The sequence below is a fragment of the Glycine soja genome, chromosome 20 (genome assembly GCF_004193775.1).
Source record: "Glycine soja cultivar W05 chromosome 20, ASM419377v2, whole genome shotgun sequence".
Taxonomy (NCBI): domain Eukaryota; kingdom Viridiplantae; phylum Streptophyta; class Magnoliopsida; order Fabales; family Fabaceae; genus Glycine; species Glycine soja.
The window spans coordinates 26,728,093-26,747,803 of NC_041021.1; the positions used below are offsets into that span (position 1 = coordinate 26,728,093).

A 19,711-nucleotide genomic window follows, 5' to 3' on the forward strand; every position below is an offset into this window, starting at 1 on the left:
TTAGAAATCAAATATCAGAGTAGAGTATGCATCTCAAACACTCGCTAACCACAACATATTGACAAGATGATGTTGTTTTCAGGTGTCTATATACCCTAGAATGTCTCAAAAATGTTGTAGGACATAATCAAGCAATCATGGTGAAATGAAATCACTATTGAGGAAATTACTTAGATATGTTAACAAGATATTCTTTGCAATTAAAATAAGATCCTTTTTTAACCTGTAACTAAAAATAACTAAATCTAACTTAAGCGTCATAATGATTTTGTATATATCACCACATATGACATGTTGAAATTAAGTCTTTCACACATACAAAAGAGTAGTTGTTAGGCCTATCATTTCTCGATAGGATTGTACTCAAATTTGTGTAGTTACAATTTAGAAAAAAATAGTATCTTTAAACTCTCTACCAAAGTTATTTAAAATAACATTAATATAAAGAATTTCTTAGTTTATTTTTTTTTTCTTCCCATCAGAATGTATATGAAATCTCCTTTTTATCCATTCTCTCTTATCCTTATTTCTTTTCATTAAATTAAAACCTGAAAAGTTAAAATCCTTTATTAAAAAATAAGGAAAAAAATAAACAAAAAATACTTTACTTGCATGGCACTTTCAATTCACCTCAATGCCATTAGGGTGTTGCTAAGTGCATCCAGCATTATTGCTGGTGCACCCAGCATCCTTTAAAAATCCCATAAGTGCCCTTGTGTTTTTTTCTTTTGTAGATCAACTTGATCCACGAGTGTTCTACGGATCAACTTGATCCGTGAAAGACTTATAGATCAACTTGATCCGTAAGTCTTTTACGGATCAAGTTGATCCGTAGGAAACTGAATTTTTTTAAAATTTAAACTTTATTAAAACAGATTATCATTAAAGTAATTAATTAATAATAAATAATGTAGATATGTTTTAAATTTTAAATGACATTTCTAATTTACTAAGGCAATAATAATATAACATTTCTAATTTAATTACTTCCATTCATAATATTTCGACGAATTTTGAATGAATTTGGAATAAATTTCAGATCAAGTAATTTAAACATAATTGAAAAATAACATGTAAACATTAACACTAATATTATAAACTAATATTACTAATCAAAATAACTTAAAATATACAAAATGTTCAATCAAATACATCGTCCAAAACTGATAATATGAAAGGTGTTAATAAACTATGGTTGATCCGTGCGCCGCCTACATCGAGACCTGACATACATATTGCAGTCTTCTGTGACACCCCTGGCAATCCTCTTGAGGCACTTTTGGATAACCTCATGTGTCGATGTGCCTGGCGTGACTTCATTTAGGCTGAGATGATGCTCCAACATCTCGGCGATGGCATGGGAAGCTTCTTGTTAAATTGAAAACAAACGAATTATACAAATTAGTATTAAAATAATTCAAGTAAATGACATACATGTAACCAAATAGTAACACTTACCACTGCATGTCTGGGCTCGTTTGCATCAGAATCCGCATGTGTCGATGCTGGTGTTGGCTCTTGAGGGATACGTGACTTTGGCACCTAAGGGATATGTCTGGGTTGCGTCGCAGATGCATCTCGAGGAGGATCTGATGTCTGTGGCATAGTCATGAATGGATGTGATATCACGAAGAACCAGTCGATGTAGTCGAGCGCACACTGACCTTGCACAACACATATGTCACCTGCTGGTGCCAGATGGTCTGAGTAGTGCGTTCACCTATCGTCTATGTCATCAAATGACACCCATGAATCGACAGGGTGTGCAGGAATGCACTGGACATATCCAAACTGGCGCATAACCCTCTCCGGTCTATATTTGACAACAACAGGCCCCCAGCGGAGCTATCCTGAGAAACATGAAATCGAATGAAAGTCCTGGACTAGTCGGTGCTTCGCATATGGCATCTAGCAGACATTTGGAATCTTGAGACGGTCCAGGCGCTGCCTGTACATCGATGTAGATATCTTCTTGACAGTTTTCTTTGTGGCAATCCACCGACACGCACGTGGTGACACCTCGTCGTACTCCAGATCAGCATTGCACTCTGCAACTGACGGAAAGTGCTCATATATCCAACACTACAGAGGTTACATGAAAATCATACAAATTTCAAATGAACGTCTGAAATAAAATACCCTCATTAAAACATTTTTGTAATTAAATTATGAAAAACATGTTAATTACCTGTAACAATGTGATGTAACCAGTAACCTGTCGGCTAGTGTTGATACTGGCATCATTAAGGTGATCGTACATGTGGACGAGGCCAGCAGCTCCCCATGCATACCTCCTAGTCTGAGTGAGGTCACGTAGGGCGTCTAAGAACACAAAATCAACATGGGTTGCACCCTTATTAGCAAAAAGAGTGCAACCCAAAAGATGCAGAAGATAAGCACGAGCTGCAGTTGTCTAGTGCTAGGTCTGACATCTGCGCTAATAAATGTCTCGTAGCCAAGACAGGCATACGTATGGTCCAGTACAACGTCCTGTCTCGACCATGGCTACCTCTGGTGAGACCATCAATAACTCAACCAACATCAACACCGCCTCGTCGATGTGTAGAGGCTAGAAGGCGTGGAAGTCACCAACGATTAGCATATGAAGAAGAGATGTGACGTCGTCTAGCGTGATGGATACCTCCCCCACTAGAAGATGGAAAGTACTTGTCTCCCGGTGCCACCTCTCGACAAACGAGGATATAAGTTCCCGATTGCCAGTGTCTATTGAACACGCGATCAAAGAACTTAATCCTGTCCCAACAACCATCTCCTCAATTGCAGGAACATGCATGCCTAATTTATGCACCTTCCTCCCATGGGAGGATAACTTTAACTTAGGCCGTTCCTGAATTGAAGTATAAAGGAACAGACAATTTATTAAAATAATATTTTAAAGTAACCAAAAAATCGATAAAAAATAATACTTAACAGATAACTTAAATTGAATATTATAAATACCTCTCCGGACCATACGCTGGCTGCAACATGCTGAGCATACTCCATAAGCACTGATGGGTCCTTGGGTCCACCAGGAAATTCCTTAGCCTCATCTGTAGCAGCCTCTACACCAGTGTCCTGTGCATTAGCCTCTGCATCGGTGTCCTGTGCGTCAACATCTACCATCGGCTCATCTGCAGGTACCGCAGGCGCATCATCGGCAACAGTGACAGGTACCCGTTGCCTGCGTGCCAATGCGGTCGGCCTTCGGCGCTGGGGAGCACCGTCAGAATAATCATGATCCCTTCTCCCCAAACCTCTGTCAACAACCATACCTAAGGCACGGCCTAATTCTCTAGTCTTAACCATGATATGCAAATGTCTACCACAAATTCCATCACTAAACCACACAATTTCAAAGGGTATTTTTCATTTTCCCTTCTCAAGGAGAAATTTAGAAATTTTATGTGTGTGTGTGTGTATGGTTTTGAAAATTTTATTTGGTTTGGTTTGGGAGACATTTTGAAAATAGGGATTTTATATTGAAGGGGAAGGTTCGAGAAATTTGGTGATTTGTGTTTGGGTTTGGACTTTCGAATGATCGACCAGTTTGAAGAAGACTTGGTAATGGAATCGTTGGGTTTGGAGGAGTGTCTAAATATATGGTGGCGAGTAGGAAGGAGTGAGTGACCAAAATGTTTTATTTGCCCTATACTTATTTAGATATAGTTCAATGTGTGTTTCTGAACATTATTTGGGATTCTAATGAGTGACTAAATTTAAGTGCTTCAAACACATAAGTAGGAGAAACTTTGAGCAAAACTTAATAGTTTGTGTTCAAAGTAAAGCTACAACCTAATAGTTTGTGTTCCTATTTTCAATTGCATATTCACTACCATACAGGATATAAATAAAGTAATAAACCATTGAAACCTTCAAAACAATACCAACCAAAATATCTTAAACAAACATTATACTTTCATGCATTATACAATACAAACCAAAAAGCCTCAAAACCAAATTTCAAAACAATATCTTAAACAACCATTATACAATATCATACTTCAGGCTAAAAGCTTCGAAAGTAACCCTAAACCCTTATTAAAAACCCTTTTTCATTAATTATAACCTAATATCAACTTTTTAAAATTAAAAAAGATTATTGCGGATCAATCCTAACCCACACCACCTACGGAAGACCTAAATCCCTATGCAGATCAATACAACCCTACAAAGTACACTACAATACCAAAAATGGAGCAGAAAAGAGAACGAGCTTACCTCGACGTCACCAACAATGGTTAACAGCTGAACAAAGAAGAAGAACGCGCAAGGTAAACAGCACCACCACCAGTCGAGGTCGCGTAGAAGGAGGAAGAAGAAGAATCAACCCACGCCACTAGTCGAGGTCGCGTAGAAGGAGGAAGAAGAAGAAGAAGAAGTAAGGTCGCAAGGTCGTGGAAGAAAAAAAAGAAGAAGTAAGGTCGCAAGGTCATGGAAGAAGAAGGAAGAAGGAGATAAACAGGCGCGCGGAAGAAGAAAAGTTGGGTGCCCAAATTTTAAATAAAATAGGAAGGGGTATTTATGTCATTTCCACTTAAGTGTTGGGTGCACCAGCAATAATACTGGGTGCACCTAGCAACAGCCATGCCATTAAGGCATTAACCCTTCTTCTCTCACCGGTCCACCCAAAACCCGCGAAAATCAAAACCTTAAACGCACGACAACAACGGAAGCGAGTGAGTCTGCATAGCAAAAAGCATAATATAAAAGAGAGTGAGCAGAGCAGTCACACACAAATAGTGGCGCCCCAATGGATCCGATCCAAGCTACCAACGAGCTCGCTTTTCGGGTCGGGTTCTCCGGCCACAGTTGTCACCTCCGTTTGGAGCCGCTCTCCACGGCGGAGGAGTGCCGTAACCCGCTCCGCTCCATTCCGGATTTCATTTCGGTCAGTCACCTCATTGTTGACCCCTACACTTTCTCCCTTTACTCTGTTTTCATACTCTCTAGGTTTTTTAATTTTTGCTTCCACATGCCACCTCACACTATCATTTCAATTGTTACATAATCTCTCTGATTATCTTCTGCTGCTTTCTCTGTGTATAATTAATCCTTGTTATGACTGAATTGACATTTTCCATGATATATTCTAATGTGCTGATTTTGCCCATGCAGCATGCTGGGTTTTGATATCATATATGTCGTTGATCTATTTGTGATTGGATTTCTTATTGTGTTTGTTTGTTTGATGCTAACCTGTGCATATGAGAAGACAAGTGTGGCTCTTCAACAACAACAGCTTCTGTTTAACAGGAAGTGATCGAGACCGTACCCAAATCAAATAAACATGATAATGCAATAACTAGGAAGTGATCCTAGGTCGTTTCCCAACGAGCAATGATAAACCAAATGTTCATAATATACTTGCAGTAACAGTAACGATTGGGGGGGGGGGGTTTGTTTGTTTTGTGATTTAAGGAGCAGAACAAGTAAACTGGAATACGAAACTAATAATATTAAAAATGGGTTGTTTCCTCTAATTCAGAAGTCATTCTCTTATCCTGGGTTATGGAGAATTCGTCCCTAACAGTAACCACTTAATCCAACCCTATTTCAATTTACTAAGCGAAAACCAACCTAGGGTTGTCAATACGTGATTAGGCACCACATACACCAGTTAGCCATTCTTCCATTAAGCATGAACGCAAGTTAGGCTCAGAGGCAATTAATCGAACACGAAGCGTGCACTGATTAATGTTCACGAATTTGGGTTAACTGGTGAAGGGAAAACTGCCAGGGAACCACATTATAAACGAAACCTCAAAGACAAAGCTCTGAATAATGAATGGCATAACAGAATGCCTTGCATGAATCCCAAGGCTGCTATTTAAAAAGAGTCACTCAAAGTCGCTGGGCCCTATTACAATACTCTGGCCCAAAACGAAATAAACACTAAACCACATAAAAAAATTGCGAAATTTCCTAATTAAAAATTAACTAAGGTAAGCGCTGCTTTATTTGACCTCTTCAAGTCCACAACCAAAATCCGGATTAAGCCCAATGTTTCATTAATTCCTGAAATTAGATTAAAAACATCAAATTAGCTAAATGAGACCAAATAATAAAACTGCCTAATTAATTGACAATTAATATCAATCAGTAATTAAAATGGTGCAAAAAGGGTTTAGAAAATAGAAGAAAATGATGGCACATCAAAACCCCCCATACTTAGCCTTTTGCACTCCTGGGCAAAATGAAACAAAGAACAAAATCCAAGGATATCAAAGAGAGGCAAACGAAAACATTCACATATTTCTCAATGAACATCAAGGAATGAAAGGAATGGGTAACATCTAACATAAGGAGATCCGAAAAGTCAAGACATTCATGAAAATCATCCAAGCAACCCAATCATGGCAAAATAGTTAATCAGCTCAAGAATGAAAAGAGATAAAGCCTCACAAGATATACACTCTATCTCTCAAGTGTCTAGGCTACTATTTACCCTCAAAGCACCCATGAAAACAAACACCACATAAACTTGGCAAGATTCTAAAATTGACAATCAACCCATAAACACAAGCACATGAGGATCAAAAGGTCTTTTAAGGTTGTAATGGGACCAAGGACAAGGTATGGAAAAATATGGAATAAGTGGTTGAATCCCAAAGGAATAGAGGAGCAATGGGGAATAAGTGCATATTAAGAAAACATAAGAAAATAAAAAGAAGTAAAGATAAAATTTAAACATAAAGAGTAGAACCAAGAGTCTCATCATTCTTTTCTTATTCACTCAACTTTACTGTTTTTCTTTTTCTTTTTTGATTTTTTTTTTTTGCTCTGTAGCCTTTTGAGAAACAGCATCATATTCAGCATGTCCAACATTTAACCAATATGCAATGTATATCAAGTATGACTCAAAATATATCATGAAGCATGGCCAACAAAACATGTTATCCAATGAAACAAAAAAAACCCCACACTTATTCCCAAAACAATTCCAAAGCTCCAAAATTCCTTAAGGATATGGTGATATCATGGTTTTTCACTTAAGGCTTGTAGTGAGCTTCAAAACAAGGAAAGGGAAACAAGGCTAAAAAGGGCTATCAAAGGAATTAAGTCAAGGTAAGTCCATTTGGCTAGAAGCTTATAAGAACAAAATTGCCTCAATCATATCCAAATATGCATGTGAATTAGGAAGCATCAACAAGAATCAAGCCAAGGCTATTGTGCACGCAATCAATGGGGCAAAACACACCGAATGATTATGATGATGGATGGCTCAAATTCTCACAAAGGTAAACTCATCACTTTCAAAATGAGCTTTCAAAACTATCATGACATGTAGAGGAGAATCAAAGATTTCAAGTCACAAAATGTCAAAAACTTTTATTTTCAAAAAAATTACCCATTTCTTAAACATATCCTATGATTCAAAGAAAAACATGCAAAGTCGTACATGCACACAGAATTGACCCAAAATATTAAACTAAAAATCCGACGAAACTAACCAACATTAACAAATTAACACAACTAACAAATTAACAAAACCAACAAAACTAACAAAAACCAAAGAACACTCCCCCCCATACTTAAACAACACATTGTCCTCAATGTAGCACAATTAAGAGATTAAAACAATTAAACCATCAAATAGAATTGGACAAGTGTAATAAAAGCAAAGAAGGAGATAGGAAAAGAAGAACTCCCTAAGTCATGGTGGAGGAAGAGTAGGGTGGAGTAAGGAAGTCTCTTCCTCCACTACGTCCACTAAAGAAGGGTTCGTGAGGAATGGCTTAAGTCGATGTCCGTTGACCTTGAAGCTCTTGTTTGTGGAGTCGCTTTTGATCTCAACTGTACCATAAGGAAAAACATTAGTAACAACAAAAGGACCAATCCACTTAGACCTCAACTTACCACTCATGATTCCAAGCCTAGAATTGTACAATAGCACTTTTTGCCCAACCATGAAGTCCTTCTTAACTATCATGCTATCATGGAACTTCTTGGTCTTTTCTTTGTAGAACTTGGCATTCTCGTAGGCTTCTAGGCGGATTTCATCTAACTCACTCAGTTGCAACTTTCTTTCCTCACCAGCTTGATCCATAGAGAAGTTGCAAGTCTTCACTGCCCAGTATGCTTTGTGCTCAATTTCCACTGGAAGATGACATGCATTTCCAAAGACAACCCGATAAGGAGACATTCCTATGGGTGCTTTGTAGGCAGTCCGATGTGCCCAGAGAGCATCATCAAGCCTGGTACTCCAATCTTTCCTGCTTGGCCGCACAATCTTCTCTAAAATTCTCTTGATCTCCCTATTTGAAATTTTTGCCTGTCCATTGGTCTGGGGGTGGTATGGTGTGGATACCTTGTGTACCACCCCGTACTTTTTAAGCAGGGCATGCATTGTTCTGTTGCAAAAATGGGTTCCTTGATCACTAACAATTGCTTTAGGTACTCCAAACCTGCAAAACAGATTAGACCTGACAAAATATGCAACAACCTTAGCATCATTAGTTCTAGTGGGCTTGGCTTCCACCCATTTTGAAACATAGTCAACGACAAGGAGAATGTAAACATAACCAAAAGAGACAGGAAAAGGGCCCATGAAATCTATACCCCAGACATCAAACACCTCACAGAATAGCATAGGTTGCTGAGGCATTTGTTGTCACCATGTAAGTGTATTTCATGCTCTCTGACACTGCTCACAAGTGCTGCAGATCTTCCACGCATCTTTAAAGATGGTGGGCCAATAAAAACCATAATCAAGCACTTTGCGAGCTGTCCTTTGAACACCCAGATGACCTCCCGGTGCGGAAGAATGACAGAACTGCAGGACTGAGTCAGTCTCATGATCTGGAATGCATCGTCTAATGACCTGATCACTGCACAATTTCCACAAGTAGGGGTCATCCCAAATAAAATGCTTAGCATCACTTTTAATTTTATCTTTTTGGGCCTTAGATGCTAAGGGAGGAAAAACAGAAGCAACCAAATAATTGACAATGTTAGCAAACCAGGGAGTAGAAAGAGAGTCAGAAATACTATACAGTATATACAAATGATCATTCGGGAAATCATCCCGAATGGGTGAATTCGCATCCGATACACGTTCGATCCGACTCAAATGATCAGCAACTAAATTTTGTGCTCCGCTCCTATCACGGATCTCCAAGTCAAACTCTTGAAGCCAGAGCATCCATCGGATCAACCTAGGCTTAGAATCAGCCTTCTTCAACAAGTACTTTAGAGCTGCATGGTCAGTATAAACAATGATGCAGGTACCAAGCAAATAAGATCGAAATTTTTCAAGAGCAAAAACTATGGCTAGAAGCTCCTTCTCAGTAGTAGTATAATTTGCTTGGGCAGCATCTAAAGTCCTAAAAGCATAATATATCACCTTGGGAAATTTATCAATTTTCTGAGCAAGGACAACCCCCAATGCATAATTTGATGCATCACACATAAGCTCAAAAGGGGTTGTCCAATCGGGTGCCTAGATGATGGGGGTGGTAGTCAGCGCTCTTTTGAGGCAATCAAAAGCCTCTTTGCATCTGTCATTAAAGTCAAACTCCACCTCCTTTTGCAACAAGTTGGACAGTGGAAGGGCTACTTTGCTAAAATCCCTTATAAAGCGCCTGTAGAATCCTGCATGACCAAGAAAAGATCGCACCTCTCGCACACAAGAGGGGTAAGGCAATTGTGAAATAACAGAAATTTTTGCAGGATCTACTTCAATACCCTTATTGGAAATAATGTGGCCTAAAACTATACCTTGCTCAACCATAAAATGACATTTTTCAAAATTTAGAACAAGGTTAGTTTCAATGCATCTATTCAAAACTTTTTCCAAACTATCCAGACAACCATCAAAAGAGGATCCATACACAGTGAAATCATCCATGAACACCTCTATGCAATTTTCTAAGAAGTCACTGAAAATACTAATCATGCACCGCTGGAAGGTACCAGGGGCATTGCACAGGCCGAAAGGCATCCTCCTATAGGCAAAAGTGCCGAAGGGGCATGTGAATGTGGTCTTTTCCTGATCCTCAGGAGCAATAGTAATTTGCATATAACCAGAAAAACCATCAAGGAAACAGTAGTGAGATTTACCTGCCAAGCGCTCAAGCATCTGGTCAATGAATGGCAGGGGAAAATGGTCCTTTTTGGTAACTTGGTTCAGCCTCCTATAGTCAATGTAGACTCTCCAACTGTTCTGCACCCGAGTAGGAATCAGCTCCTCCTTCTCATTTTTTATCACTGTGAGGCCGGTCTTCTTCGGGACTACCTGGACGGGACTTACCCATTGGTTGTCGGAGATAGGATAAATGATTCCAACTTGCAAAAACTTGGTTATCTCCTTCTTCACTACATCAAGAATCACCGGGTTGAGTCTTCTCTGTGGCTGTCTTACTGGTTTAGCTCCATCCTCTAAATTTATTCGATGCATACATGTGGATGAGCTAATACCAGGAATGTCCGACAGGGTCCAGCCTATAGCCTTCTTATGCTTCTTGAGAATAGACAACAACTTCTCCTCTTGCTCATTAGTAAGGGAGGCAGATATAATCACTGGAAAACTTTTGCTATCATCCAAGTAAGCATATTTAAAATTTGATGGCAGAGGCTTCAATTCTGGTGTGGTTGGCTGGGTAGTGGTAGAAGGAGATGGTTTCTCAGCCTGTACCTCATAAAGAAAGTCAGAGGTATGTGTACTTCCTGAAACATGGTTAGTCCTATCTGACTCTATAAAATCAATCTCAAGAGGTAAAACACCACCACCAGACATGCAATCAATATCACTTTCAGATTCACTTTCAGCATCAAATTCAGACATATGATCAAGTACAATTTCAGACTCAATGCATGAAGAGTGAGAGGTATGCAGATTAGAGTAAAGATCAGTCATGTATTCATCAACAACATGGTCAATTATTTCAGCACGAAATACAGAAAGATCTTCAGATGGGTATTTCATAGCATCCAGAATATTAAAATGAACAGTTATATCACCAAACTCCATGGATAGTGTGCCTGCATAAACATCTATCATAGTTCTAGCATTTTTCATAAAGGGTCTGCCTAGAATGATGGGAACTGATCCTTGAGAAAATCCATCTTCCATATTCAAAATATAAAAATCAACAGGGAAAATCAGTTCACCAACTCTAACTAAGACATCTTCTATGAAACCAACAAGGTAGGCAACACTTCTATTAGCTAAATGAATTACCACATCAGTTGACTGCAAGGGACCTAGAGATAGAGAATTAAAAATAGACAGAGGCATAACACTAACAGAAGCTCCTAAATCTAGCATGGCATTGTCAAACTTACTATTCCCTATAATACAAGGTATGCTGAATGTACCTGGATCTTTACATTTTTCATGAATTTGGGGAACAGATTTACCAATCAGTGCAAAGACATTTCTGCCCAAGCTAATTCATTCACTTCCTTTAAGCTTCCTCTTATTAGTGCACAACTCCTTCAAGAATTTGGCATATCTTGGAATTTGCTTTATTGCATCCAGCAGAGGTATGTTTACCTCTACTTTTCTAAATGTTTCCAAGATTTCTTTCTCTGCCTCTTCCATTTTTTGTTGGAAACTACTCTTGGAGGGAATGGAAGGAGAGGAATGTGTTGCTTCTGCAAATCAGAATTACCAGTGGAAGATTCACCTGCACAAAAATTGTTAGGTAAATTTTTGTCGTTACCTCTTTCTGGAGTAGAGTGAAGTTTGGCAGGTTCATTTGCAGATGAGGAAGGTGTTACGGTTTGAGGTCCTTGACACTGCTTTCCCGACCTCAATGAAATGACACTGACATTTTTGGGATTTTGGACAGCTTGGGAAGGCAGCTTGTCATAATTCTCGGACTGTTGTTGATTCAATTGTGTAGCCAATTATCCCATCTAATTGGTTAAGCTCTGAATGGAGGCTCTGGTCTCTTGTTGAAACTGCATGTTCTACATAGTCATTTGCCTCACAAGTTCTTCAAGGGAAGGTTGTGGAGGAGCCTCAACTGTTGGCTGTTTCTGGGGCTGTTGCTGTTGTTGGATTGGTGGAGGAATGTATGGTCTGCTTGGGCCAGCAGCATTTTGGAAGGAAGGAGCAGGCTATTGTTGTTGTTGCTGAGGGCTAGACCATCTGAGATTAGGGTGATTCCTCCATCCAGGGTTGTATCTGTTGCTGGAGAGGTCATAATTGTTCTGCTGTGGTTGATTTTGCTGCTGAGGTTGGGGAGGTCTATTGTAAATATTAGCAGCATAAGCTTCGGGCTGCTCAATTGCTCCAGGTTGCTGCATGGAAGGGCAAAGGTCTGTATGGTGGTCAGTAGAGGAGCACAAACCACAGACCCTTGCAACAGGTACAGATTTCTGGTTCAAGGCCAGCTGGGTTACCAAGTTAACCAATGCATCTAGTTTGCCTTCAAGCTTCTTAGTTTCAGATGATGCAGCTGAGTTTGTAGCTACCTCATGCACTCCTCTAATGACTATAGCATCATTTCTGGCGCTAAACTGCTGGGAGTTGGAAGCCATCTTCTCAATTAAATTTTTGGCTTCAGCAGGAGTCATGTCTCCAAGGGCTCCACCACTGGCAGCATCTATCATACTTCTCTCCATATTATTGAGTCCTTCATAAAAATATTGGAGAAGCAGCTGCTCTGAAATCTGATGGTGAGGGCAACTGGCACATAGTTTTTTAAATCTCTCCCAGTATTCATGCAGGCTCTCTCCACTGAGTTGTCTAATACCTGAGATATCCTTCCTGATGGTTGTGGTCCTAGAAGCAGGGAAAATTTTTTCTAAGAATACTCTCTTCAGTTCATCCCAACTTGTGATGGACCTTGGAGCAAGGTAATACAGCCAATCCTTTGCCACTCCCTCTAAAGAATGAGGAAAAGCCTTCAGAAATATATGATCCTCTTGGACATCTGGGGGTTTCATGGTGGAGCAGACAATATGAAATTCCTTCAAATGTTTGTGCGGGTCCTCACCTGCAAGGCCATGAAACTTTGGAAGCAAATGAATCAGTCCAGTTTTAAGAACATATGGGACATCCTCATCAGAGTATTGGATGCACAAGATTTTGTAGGTGAAATCAGGTGCAACCATTTCCCTTAGAGTCCTCTCACGGGGTGGAGGTTGTGCCATGTTCTCAGAATGTTCAAAATCAAAATGCTCAAAATCAGAATGCTCGAAATTGTAATGCTCAAAATCAGGATGTTCAAAATCACCAATAACAGAATGCACAGATTCACCAGTAATGGAATGCTCAGGATGATCAAAAGGTATAAAATGATGCCTAACTAATCTATGAAATGTCCTATCTATCTCAGGATCAAAGGGTTGTAAGTCAGATGGATTGCCTCTAGTCATATACTACATTCAGCATGCACAACTAGTTGCTTTGTCATGTAAATAAAGGTGCAGGTTTGAACTACAGCTACCTTCAAATGATATCCAAATGACTTGAAATTTTGTGAGCAACCTTATAAAATGATGAGAAGATAGCACAAAATATTTCAGGCAAAAATTCAAAGTCTAACTATGGAAGCTAAAAATGGTAGGTTAAGAAAAATAAGTGAATAAAACTTGAAAAATAAAATTTTTTTGACAGAATCACTATTTTTGGACGATGGAGACCTCAGCCGGCCTATGGCGAGCTGCCATGGCATAGGAAATTTTTTTCTACCCCAAATACATATATAATAATTGCGATTCTGATAACCGGAGCAAAAGTTATGGCCGTTTGAAGTTTCGACAAACACAAAATTTGCTACTTTTTTGGAACTTTCAAATCTGACCAAACTAAAGGCTCTAGCTATTTTTCCCACAAAATATAGATTAAAAGAAGTTACCACAAACAACTCTAGCTACTAAAACAAAAAATCTCAAATAATTCAACATGGGTGCTCACTAAAATCCGTCTCTACTTGATTTCTACTACTACTCTGTTTTACCGCAAGCAAAAGTGGTCGCTAAGTCCGTCGCAAAACACTATTCACAGCAAAACACCCAAAACTGAAACAGGGAAAGCGCTTAATAGGAAAACTGAAACAGAACACACACTAAACAAAATACCAGGACACTAAACAACACTAACACACATACTAACACAATACTAACAATTAAACATAAAACACGAAGGAATTAAACACACAACACTAGCTAGCTATTATGAACCTTTGGACACTGCTCCCCGGCAATGGCGCCAAATTTGATCGAGGCCGTACCCGAATCAAATAAACATGATAATGCAGTAACTAGGAAGTGATCCTATGTCGTTTCCCAACGAGCAATGATAAACCAAATGTTCATAATATACTTGCAGTAACAGTAACGATTGGGGGGGGGGGGTTTGTTTGTTTTGTGATTTAAGGAGCAGAACAAGTAAACTGGAATACGAAACTAATAATATTAAAAATGGGTTGTTTCCTCTAATTCAGAAGCCATTCTCTTATCCTGGGTTATGGAGAATTCGTTCCTAACAGTAACCACTTAATCCAACCCTATTTCAATTTACTAAGCGAAAATCAACCTAGGGTTGTCAATACGTGATTAGGCACCACATACACCAGTTAGCCCTTCGTCCATTAAGCATGAACGCAAGTTAGGCTCAGAGGCAATTAATCAAACACGAAGTGTGCATTGATTAATGTTCACGAATTTGGGTTAACTGGTGAAGGGAAAACTGCCAGGGAACCACATTATAAACGAAACCTCAAAGAGAGTTGGACTTCTTCCTCAGAAGGAAACAACACCAGAATAATTAGCCTTCCATAGATTCAAACAGAAAACGTAAATGAAACATGAAGCAGAAACCTAAATAACAGAAACGTAAATGAGACAGAAACGAAAATGAAAACAGAAACGTAAATGAAAGTAGAAGAAGAAACAAGAACGAAATTGTAATTAGAAGCAGGGAATGGGAAATTTCATTAAGAACGAAAACAATAGCATTAGAATAGAAAGAACTTAAAACCCTAAACAAAGCTTTGAATAATGAATGGCATAATAGAATGCCTTGCACGAATCCCAAGGCTGCTATTTAAAAAGAGTCACTCAAAGTCGCTGGGTCCTATTACAATACTCTGGCCCAAAACGAAATAAACACTAAACCACATAAAATAAAATTGCGAAATTTCCTAATTAAAAATTAACTAAGGTAAGCGCTGCTTTATTTGCCCTCTTCAAGTCCACAACCAAAATCCGGATTAAGCCCAATGTTTCATTAATTCCTGAAATTAGATTAAAAACATCAAATTAGCTAAATGAGACCAAATAATAAAACTGCCTAATTAATTGAAAATTAAGACCAATCAGTAATTAAAATGGTGCAAAAAGGGTTTAGAAAATAGAAGAAAATGATGGCACATCAGGAAGCAAGTTAGGAATTCTGAGAAGTTGAGTGCTCTTGGTGTTAAGGATGATGATTTGTTGATGATGGTATCTAGTGCTGGTGCTAGTGCCGCTGCTTCTAGGTGTGACCTTTCAATTTATGTTAAATTGCACTGTTATGAGATAAGTTGGGGACCCTCTATTTGAAAACCTGAAAATCGTGCCATCCCATTTATGCTGCCATCCAAAAGTACTACGGTGTTAGTTATTATGCATGCACATGGTCTAGTTGTTCTTAGGTGTTAAGTGGACTGATACATGATAGAAATTTAGAATTTAAATAACTGTGAAATTCTTTGTGTCTTGACTATGATTGTGTACTTATGTTGGCTTAATAAGTTGATTTCACATGTGATATATAGTTTGTTGAGTCTGTGATAATTTTCGTACCGTGATAGGACAAAATATGGGTTGTAGCTCAACTTACTCCATACTCCTAAAGTTTTACTCACTACTGCCTTGTTGAATAAATTATCTAAATTGAGTGCCATTTGTAAAAGTTAGGGGCTAAGAAAATCAAGTGATACTTTTGGGAATGAGGTATTGGAATTCTGGAAGATGCGTAGTGGGTATCATTTGAAAGGAGACTTACCAGTCTTTGAGATCAGACACTATTTCCATAATTTCATATATTTCTCCCATTTGCTTAGCATTCTTGTGGTATGGTATGAATAATTAAATGTACAAAGAGTAAAAGAACGGAGAGATAAGCAATTGCATGCTATAGGATTGCTGGGTTATTAACACATGACGTGTGTCTGTGGACTTTAACTGTTTTATATTTTATATCAACTTGTTTCATTGAAATATAAAGTATTGATATCTTAATATACTTTTTGTAATAAATTTGAATTATTTCAATGGATCTACCAATGATTTGAGCTTAAATACTGATGGGTCAGCTCTTTCAGGTAAGTTATGTTTGTTTTATTACTTAATCTTTATCAAGATATGATGTTTGCACATGATGTGCTATTCTTATGCTTAATAAAATAAAATTATTGAACTTCCCTATCGATTAGCAGTTTACGTGTAAATGTAGTTTAATTTTATTTGATATATTTTAGACAGTTTTGAACTTTTTTTTTATCCGCAAAAATAGAAATATTTATTAATATGGAAGCATTACTAGTGTTACTACTATATTAAAAAGCATCAATCACCCAATGTGGAGATTTGGTTCCCTAATACAGAACAACTCATCATGAATTAAGAAACCAAAACTCTGACTGTATAGGTTACGTAGATCATCCCAGCACTTGAACTTAGTTCCCCCTAATTACAAAAAGAAACCTTCTCTGATATTGCTTGACCAAAAGTTAAAAGGTGTATCAAATCCTTTCTCAAGGTTCCTCGGTCAAGTCCAGCAGAAAAATATAACGTCCTCCATCAGCTTGTTGGTGTTGAAGCTGTCGTTTGAAAAGACCACTCTGTTTCTATGATTCCGTACGCACCATGTTAGGGACACCCACCAAATGAGCCATCTCTATGATTTGATACCAAAAATGGTATTTCAGAATGATTGTTGCATGAAGTGTTGTCTTGGATTCTGCGAAACCCACCATGTTTATCCAAGATAAGGATTCCCACCAGAGCGACATAATTTTGTGGCAGCTGAAGAATAGATGGACTGCCTCCTCATCCTTTTCCCTACAGAATGGGCATAATTTGTTAGTGATGTCCACATTCCTTCTAGACAAATTAGATTTAGTGGGCAGTCTACATGTATTAATCTCCAAGCGAAAAACGCAGCTTTACTTGGTATTTTTAGCTTCCATACGTCTTGAAATACCCCATCTATGTTCTCATCTCTTGATTCCCTGTCAAGCAGTTGATAGGCACTGCTTACAGTATATACCTCAGTTGATTCGCTTAGCCACACCCACCCGTCTTGTTGCTGCTCGTTTATGTTGAGATGTTGGATTTCCTCCAAAAACACAAGCCCCCATAGGTATCTCATCCTCAAAAAGTAACCTCCACTGCAGGCACTACTCCCATGTTCCATGTGAACTACTTCCCATCTGCTAAATGTACTGGTTTTTTTTTGTTCGAGATAGAGTAAAGTCTAGGGTATTTTACCATTATAGGGATCCCATCAAGCAACCTCCCTTCTCCCTTCTTCCCAAAACCTAACCATGGAACCAGAACCTACACTCCATTTTATTCCTGATTTGAACCAGTTTTCCTATTGCAGCAAACAAAATTGAGATCAGACCACTATGCAGATGTTGTTGAAACCCTTCTGTACTCATCCAGGTTCCTCCATCCTCCATATTTTGACTCTAGTACTCTAGCCTATAGCTCTCCGTGATGATGAAACAGATTCCACTTCCATTTACCAAGAAGAGCTTGGTTAAACTTGGTCAAATCTCTAATTCCCAAACCACCTTTTTCCTTCGACAGACATGCTGATTCCTAGCTTACCCACGCAATCTTCTTATGTTCGTATCTCCTTCCCACAGGAAACATCATTCTAGTTTCACCAGCTTGAGTACCACCTTCTTTGGGATCCTGAATAAAAAAATAGACAGGAATTGAGTTCAGGACTGACTTTATCAAAGTCACCCTTCCCCCAAATGATAGTTGCTTTTATTTCCACTTTGTCAACCTACACTTACATTTTTTAACAATAGGATCCCAAGTCACACTCTCTTTTGGGTTTGCCCCGATGTGGATACCCAAGTAGGTAAATGGTACAGACAGTAAGCTGCAGTTAAGGTATGAGGCAACATCCTTCATCCACTCCATTGACATTCCAATCCCCCCCATACTGGCTTTTTGAAAAATTTATTTTTAGGCCTAAAGCCATCTCAAAACTCCTCAGCATCGCCAAAGAAAATGGTATCATCTGCATACTGGAAGATACTAATTTCCACCAAGTTTCTTCCAACCAAGAGTCACTTAAACTGATTTTTTTCCAGAGTTTCTCTCATTAGACTCATTAATCCCTCAACCACAATATTGAACAAAAGGGGGGCTAATGGATACCCTTGTCTAAGTCCCTTTTGTGTGATAAATGCAGCAGAAGGGTTCCCATTAATCAATATGGAGACAAAAGCTGATCTGAGACATCCTTCAACCCAAGTAAAATCCATTTTGGATAGAACCCCATCCTCCTAAGCATGTATACCAGAAAATCCCAACTAATTGAATCATACGCCTTCTCATAGTCGACTTTGAACACCAAATATTTTTGAACTTATAATTATAATAACTTTCTATGCTTGCTTATATATTGGTTCTTTTCTTTTGTGCTTGGCTATATTATAATCATATTTATAATGGAACATACAGAGTGATCCAGAGTTGGAACAAGCTATTTTAGGGAATGATTTGAACAAATTGCAGGAAGTTTTACGATTGCGTCATCATCAAAGAGATGAATTAAAGTGTCAGAAAGAAGAAGAGCTTGTATGTAAGTTGTATGATCATTATTGTTTCTTTACATTTGTCAAGAGTTTGAGTTCAATTGTATCACGACAAGATGCCTTGCCTTCTAATCCTTTGGAGTTCTTCATTTTTTTTCCTTGTACTTTGTTGTCACTCTGTTAATATACTTTGCTTCAAAATTTATTTGACATCTTTTTGCTAGGCTTTTCTTTATGCTGATCCTTTGGATGTTAAAGCACAAAAGAAGCAATCGTGGGCTCGTTGCACCGTTGCCACACCTTAAGCCTTATCTCGACGCGTCGTCACAGTCATTTTCCCTCTCACCCAGGTTTGGGCGTTTCTTTTTTTCTTCTTCTTTTTTCCAAAATAATACTCAATCCAAAACTCGGGTGCATTTTGTAATTTCTATTCATTCTAAATGGAGTTATCTGGAATTGATTCATTCCTAATTTCAGTTAGCACATATTTCAGGATTCTTAACAATTCTGATGAGAGTGTTAATTAACTAAGTGTATATGGGTAATGAGCTTAATGTCAATGTTTGTGAGTTGACTATGGTGCATTTTGGGTAATCAATTAGCTTAACTAAGTGCTTATTCATTAACTTCATCATAATATTAAGTGATTAACTATGGTGCATTATTAATTAGCTTAACCAAGTGCATTTGGGTAATGAGCTTTCAGTGTAATTGTCGAGATAACTTTTACTGTAATTTTCCATTAGGCTCTGTAATTTCCATTTGAATGACTAGCTACTTAAATATTACAATTCTATTAACAACATATATAAGGTCATTACATTATGCCACTTTTTGCTCAACCCAATTGAGCCAGGTTGGCCCACTTTAACACATCTAAAAGTTACACACTCGTGAAAAGTCTGGTTCTGCTGAGAGTTATGATCTTATGCTTCAAAACACTTTGAACCATAAATCAAATGCAAACTTGTAAACATGTTACACTTCATATT

At 38.3% G+C, this 19,711-nt stretch overlaps 2 protein-coding genes and 1 non-coding gene across 3 annotated transcripts; 2 read left to right on the forward strand and 1 right to left on the reverse strand.

Annotated features, from left to right (window-relative positions):
• Positions 1-1,716: 1,716 nt before the first annotated feature.
• On the reverse strand, positions 1,717-3,309 carry LOC114401935 (protein MAIN-LIKE 1-like). The gene is made up of 5 exons (XM_028364507.1): positions 2,962-3,309; positions 2,642-2,848; positions 2,189-2,353; positions 1,918-2,082; positions 1,717-1,845 (listed from the first exon to the last, which is right to left on the reverse strand). Exons 1-5 carry the CDS (start codon positions 3,307-3,309, stop codon positions 1,717-1,719), a joined length of 1,014 nt encoding a protein of 337 aa, XP_028220308.1.
• Positions 3,310-4,753: 1,444 nt separating this feature from the next.
• On the forward strand, positions 4,754-19,024 carry LOC114401936 (protein DNA-DAMAGE INDUCIBLE 1-like). The gene is made up of 7 exons (XM_028364508.1): positions 4,754-4,953; positions 5,119-5,259; positions 15,333-15,434; positions 16,213-16,269; positions 16,793-16,842; positions 18,644-18,762; positions 18,944-19,024. Exons 1-7 carry the CDS (start codon positions 4,754-4,756, stop codon positions 19,022-19,024), a joined length of 750 nt encoding a protein of 249 aa, XP_028220309.1.
• Positions 12,620-12,726, forward strand: LOC114404009. The gene has a single exon (XR_003664771.1). It is a non-coding gene; the product is annotated as a small nucleolar RNA R71 (small nucleolar RNA).
• Positions 19,025-19,711: the final 687 nt, after the last annotated feature.